The sequence below is a fragment of the Eucalyptus grandis genome, chromosome 11 (assembly GCF_016545825.1).
Source record: "Eucalyptus grandis isolate ANBG69807.140 chromosome 11, ASM1654582v1, whole genome shotgun sequence".
Lineage (NCBI taxonomy): Eukaryota > Viridiplantae > Streptophyta > Magnoliopsida > Myrtales > Myrtaceae > Eucalyptus > Eucalyptus grandis.
This window is the reverse complement of record NC_052622.1, coordinates 35,023,615-35,029,952: the sequence shown is the minus strand read 5'-3', so window position 1 is coordinate 35,029,952 and position 6,338 is coordinate 35,023,615. Positions and strand designations below refer to the sequence as shown.

The window sequence follows — 6,338 nt, the reverse complement described above, 5'->3', positions numbered from 1 at the left end:
TATAATCTCTAATACCAAATTTCCATCATTTTGTAAAAAAGGAAAAATGTTTATGGTCGTGATCAACATTGTCCATTGTGCATGTCAACACAATGGGCGAAGTAAGATGACGTATGACAATTGAAGATGAGAATAAACAGAATTGTAATTGGCATCAATTTTATGCCACGAGTGAAAAATTAAGCTTTTCTCTGGCAAATTTGAGATGTTGTGTTATTTTATCCCAAATGCAAAAGATTGGGCTTTTCTTTAGGATTCTTAAACGTTTTGCTTTTTTTTTTTGGCTGCAAAATATCCAAGGAGTAAGTCATGAATGTGTTTCAATTACGCCTTAAATGACTCTCACTTTTTGTTTATTTTGTGGTCATCCTAGTGCTCCATTCCATGCTTCGCACTTTGGATGGCTTTTTTTTTTTTAATCGTACTTTTAGATAATATGTGAAAATAAACTTAGATAATTTGATTTAATGTAGCATAAACTAAAAAGATCTTATATTAGTTCTATTGAAATCACATTGATTTCGACTTTTGATAGTACCATGAGCAGGAAAGTGAACCCATCAAAAATATGGAAGCAATTACATCAAATAATTTAACCCTTTTTAATTGTAAAAGTTAGTTAACCTTTACTTTGATATAAAATATATAGTATATTCATTTCTCTTGTGGTTAAAATTTTGTTGGTTTTATGATATAATATGAAAAACATAATAACTAGACTTGGCTCTGGATTTGTTAATATATGAATTGTCTATTGACATTATAAATAGGTTGCACATTGAATATACAGATAAGTGCTAGTCACTTGAGCAACAACTTGAGTCAAACAAAATGACGGATTAAAAGTAATAGAGTCAAAACTATTATTAATTCCACATATACAATACAATCACATGATTAATGTCACGAGTAATGGGGGCATGGTCAGTCTTATCATATTAAGTCTAACACCAAGATATTAGAATCCTATGATTTATTTATCCTAAGTAGTCATGGTTTACAGTAGCATAGTGAAGTTATTTATTGCATGAGGCAAGTAACTGAATCAATTATACAAATTCACGATCTTGTCAATGAAGAATACCTCTATCAAGCATCTAATAAAAAAATTGAAAGTACCTCATTCTTGAAGAAAACTTTGTAGACTTTGTTTAAGAAAAATCTCAGATAAGTTGCAATACTTATTAAGAGAGTAATCTCCTACTTTCTAATCACATTAATGAAACATCAAAAGGGTGATAATATTAGAAGGTCTTTGTTCACTAGAGTGAACAGTAAGTAGAAGACCAACATCATCTTGACAGTACCACATGGACTCAAGAGCAAAAGAAGAGAAACGGTTACCTTATTTCCCTTTAGCACTTTGAGGACTTCCTGGGAATCCCATAGCCTACTACGATACTGAGGTTCCTGTTGGTTTTCCTCACGAACGATTTCCCTACCAAGATCTCTCAATTGGTCATGCATTCTGAGCTCCTGATCATCTCCAACTTTTATTAATGACATAAATCTCAATATTTCAATTCCCTCCTCTGGGAAAAATCCACAAGCATCCCACATGTAGGATGCAATTCTTCCATCGGTACCAATGAAAAAGCAAGCTATATCTAAAAATATTTGTTTTTGTCCATGCTCTAATGCTTCATAACTTATCCTTAACTTTTCTCTCACTTTCTTATGAGGGACTTTTTGTAACTTATTTATTGTATCATGCCAAAATGTTGGCTTTTTTCCACATAGGAATGAACCTAAAACCTCAAGAGATAAGGGAAGCCCTCCGGTAGTGGATACAACCTTGTGAGTGTCTTGCTCAAATTCACCTGGAGGAGAGTCCCTTCGAAATGCATGTCTACAAAACAAAATCAACGATTGATTCATATCCATTTCCTTTTGTTCATAGCTGTAGTCCACCCCAACATTGTCGAGAATAGTCTTATTTCTAGTCGTAATGATGATTCTACTCCCTGAAGAAAACCAATTATGATTTCCAGCCAGGGCCTTTAACTGATCATCATCATCCACATCATCAAGAAGGATGAGGACTCTCTTGCCTTCAAACTTGGATGAGATGAACTTAATCCCTACATCTTTATTATAAACTTGATTTTTTTGCTTCAATATATCATAGATTAATTGATTTTGCAAATACTCAAGACCATTACGCTTACACGATTCCCTAATATCTGCAATGAAGCTATGATAATCAAATTGATGGAAGAGCTTGTTGTAGATAGTTTTGGCAAGAGTTGTCTTGCCAATGCCTCCCATTCCATGGATTCCAACAAATAGGGTAGCATTAAACTTCTTATCTACAAAATCCATAACCTTCTCCACATGACTATTAATTCCAACCAAATTCTCAGGAAGAACCAACTCAAACTCTTTCTTTAACTCACTCAACACTTTTTGGACAACCTTTTTCACTAATTCTCCTTCATACCTGTCAAATTTGACAAGAGTTCAAATATGTAGCAACAATAATTTTATATTGTTTATCTAATGAGACAGTAGTAAATAAATTTGGGGAAAATTTAATAGACTTAAAAAAAAATTGTCACACCTCCATATATTATCTTATATGCAAGAGTAAAGTTAGAAATGTTGGTGGTTTCTTTAGACAGCGTACCCCATTCCATTGCTCTAACATAATTTCCTGAGCCAAAAGAAACTTGAGGATATTGCTAATGAATCTTGAATATTGTATTTATCATGGATAGGAATCGAATTTTAAACTTTATGTTTGTTAAAGATATTAAGGATGACGTGGACATGAGTAATAACTCTTGATGCAAGAGGAATTCAAGTCATGTAATATCAATCTGAAAAGTAATTCAGAGTGATGTATCGTGAAATTCCTAAAAAACAATCGAGGGGATTTCTCTTATTTGCACAATTCAACACACTGGCAAGTTTCTACTCATATTGTGAATTTAATTTTTTTTTTTTTCTTATCAATTTTCATTATGTCTAGAAATGATACCAGGTTGTACTTACTTTATTTTCCCTTTGAGTATGTATGTTCTAGGATTTTCGTTCATTTAATATCGAAGGGGAAGTGGAAGAATAATTTTTCCCTAAAATAAGAACATTGCTTCAATTTATGCAGGTGTATGAGATAAAAATGACGTGTTGGAGATAAGAAAATGCAATGAAGATGATCTAAACAAACATATAATAAAGATAACCCTTTTTTTCCTTCTTTATGTTTACCATCATCACATGGATGAAATATCTCTTTTCTAAAAGTAATTTTATACGAACTAATTAACGACATTGATGATTTTTTACATGTAACTTGAATAGATAAATAAATATGGCTTTGACAATCAACATGCAGGGTATATATGATGTTATGAGATATAAATAGGATCCGCCAATAAATTGTACCAATCCAAAATAAATTTATAGTTAGAAAGTTTTAGTTGAGGAATAATGCAGCTTATGCTATAAACCTATAAGAAAATGGCACTATATTACAAAATCTCTGGATATAAGAGTAAAAAAAATATTTGAAAAATCTTATTTATTCAAGCAAATTGGATCATAACAATAAAAACTATAGTTAGATTGGTCAATATCATTAGAGTTAAAAACTACAAAAAGAAAAACGTCTTGACATGGCTGAGGCTCGTGGATGTTTAACTACTTATATCAGTGTATTCAACAGTTGACACTGAGGCTCGTGGATGTTCAAATACTAACTGTCCATATTTAACTGGTATACTCAGAATTTCAGACCGTACAAAGGGGAAAAGAAAAGCATACATTTAACTTCACGGGTTACTGTCGGTTTCCTCACATCATATGACATGGTTGCTGTTGCTAGAGATCAAGAAAAACACAGATATTGGTTGCGAATGCCTACAGTCTAGGATCAATTAACCTAGACCCAAGGAGACACTGGAGCAGTTGCTAGATTTCATATTAAGAACAAAAGATTTAAACCAATAAGAAGTGAATCAGCGGCTACAAGCACAGAGAGAATCCACAACCAGCACCTACACTTCGGATGATTTAGCAGCGTACTCGGCCTCTACCTATACATATAAGTCGATGTAAAGAACAACAAAGAACTGTCTAAGAAGCAAGCCATACAGATCAGCGTGCAAAAGTACGGATTTTTTTAAAGGTGCTCATCGGTGGAATCATGATTGGGGAAAATATGCCACGCGGTACAAGTTTTAAGTTCTCAGTATCACAAAATAAAAGTTTAGAAGAAATGTGTTACATGAGTATATAAGTTTGGGGTTTTGAGTGCTGTAAAACCAATTGGGTAAATGTGTCTCGATTTGTATAATTTGAGATTTTTGGTGGCTTTTTTAATTAAACAAACAAAAACAAAGAAAATGAAGTAGGTAGGAATCAGAACAAGAAGTAAGCACCCACAATAAATAAAAGAAATTGGAGACTGTTTTGATGAAAAAAATGTACCCTTTAGCTTCCCATCCTTTCAAGTCACTGACTTCTTTGAGTGCTTGCTTCCATTTATCCAAAATTGTTTGGTCGAAACGCCTCTCACGTGTATGAAATGCATCTCCAAAGCTCCCAATTTGATGTCGCACATGAGCTGGTTCCACTTTGTAGAATATAGGCAACACTAGATGATCCATGAAATTGTTCTTGAACTCCATTATTCGAACCAATTCATCAAGGCACCATTTGCTCGAACCATAATTCACGGAGAGAATGGGGATTAAGATCTTACTATTCTCGATGGCTGCCAATAAATCTGGGCCGATCTTCTCACCTTGGCGAAGCTCGTCATCGTCTCTGAAAGTACGAATTCCAGCATCAACAAGCCCATTGTAGAGATGATCAGTGAAGCCTTCTCGAGTATCTGGACCTCTAAAGCTCAAGAAGACATCGTAGTGATTTCCCGTTGTCACGGTTGACGAAGTAGATGCACTGTTATCAGTTTTTGTCAGTGCGGTTGATGAGCTAGATGCACCGGAATTAGTTTCTGTGAGCGTAGTCAAAGAACCAGATGCACCAGTGTCAGCATCTCGTGCATTTCTACGCATACTATTTTTCTTCTTATTGAGAAAATACAATGCAAGCCCGGAGAGAAGGATCGGTGCCATGAGCATGGCAAAAGAATGCCCAAATCTTGGATGATGCATTTCTTCTTTGCTCAGACTATGCGCTCGAATTTTCCTTTCGAGTCTGATGAAGAAGAAAACGAAAATGTCTGTTAGGAAAAATGAAATGCCTTCTCATTTCCCATTGTCTCTTTATATGTATGATTTATCTAGTTGAACCAGTTGGCAACCAGAATCACACCAGTAAGGCAGTAATTCAAAAACTTGTCTAGCTAGAAAAGAATATCTAGGGAAGTTTCGATGCAGAAGCAATGTAAAGAAATAAAAGCAAGAATAGAAGACATGTACTGTAATAGCATCTACTTTCAAAAATCTACTCATTCATTTGCAAAATGATATATCATGATTTGGTCATATCACTTAACACATCGATATGAGTGTATCTATTAACATTACTCGTAAATAACTTGGACTTATTTTTCAAACTACAAATAATGGAGAGCGCGTGCTTTTTGAGAAAAAGTGCATATCTTTTTTAATAAATTTGAAGAGAAAATTTCAGATATTGCTAGCACTTATAATAAAAATCGCCATTAAGGCTTGTCCGGTGAAAGAGTGAAAGCATGTTACTTTACAAATCTCATTGAAAATCGAAGAAAACAATGAATATTGTGGTCTTATTTTATTTATCAAATGTTGCTGGCCACGAAAATTCATTTATCAAATGCTGGCCCGAGAGAATCAGAGGAAAATTTTGTGAAGACGCAAAGTGATAATGAAAAGAAATAAAGCGAAAGCACAAAGAAAAAGAAGATGCGTCATTCCTTAATGTAGAAAAGTGGACCCACCGTTGCTTCAGCATGCCTTCATTGATTCCCTCGAGGAAAACAACATGAGGAGGCATTTGGGTGGCAAGAAGTTATTCTTTTCCCGTCGCACAAGGATTTTTTCTGCATTTTTTTTTTTTTTTGGTCGAAAGAGAACTTATATTATATTAGAGATTAATACAAGCGGAAGCATCTGAAGAAAGAACATTAAGAAAGGAAGGCGGAGGAAAGAAAAGCCGGTTTGTCGATGGGCCTTGATCCCGATGGGCTTTTGCAGCCCAATCAGCTGCTAGGTTTGCCGTTCGTGGAATATGTCGAAGCGAAAGGTGAGGGCATTGCTGAAGAAGATCTTCCAGAATCGCGAACAGATGACTCTCCTTCCATGGCGGCTGCTGTTTCGTCCGAACGATCTCCACCAGCTGCAAGCAATCGATTCAATCACAAGTGGCTGAAGATGGAGACCCTTACGGAT

The 6,338-nt window shown here is 34.9% G+C and overlaps 1 protein-coding gene across 1 annotated transcript; it reads right to left on the bottom strand.

The window, feature by feature from the left end:
- Positions 1-1,227: 1,227 nt before the first annotated feature.
- On the bottom strand, positions 1,228-5,081 carry LOC104417042 (disease resistance protein RUN1-like). Its single transcript, XM_018860355.2, has 2 exons — positions 4,432-5,081; positions 1,228-2,440 (listed from the first exon to the last, which is right to left on the bottom strand). Exons 1-2 carry the CDS (start codon positions 5,079-5,081, stop codon positions 1,228-1,230), a joined length of 1,863 nt encoding a protein of 620 aa, XP_018715900.2.
- Positions 5,082-6,338: the final 1,257 nt, after the last annotated feature.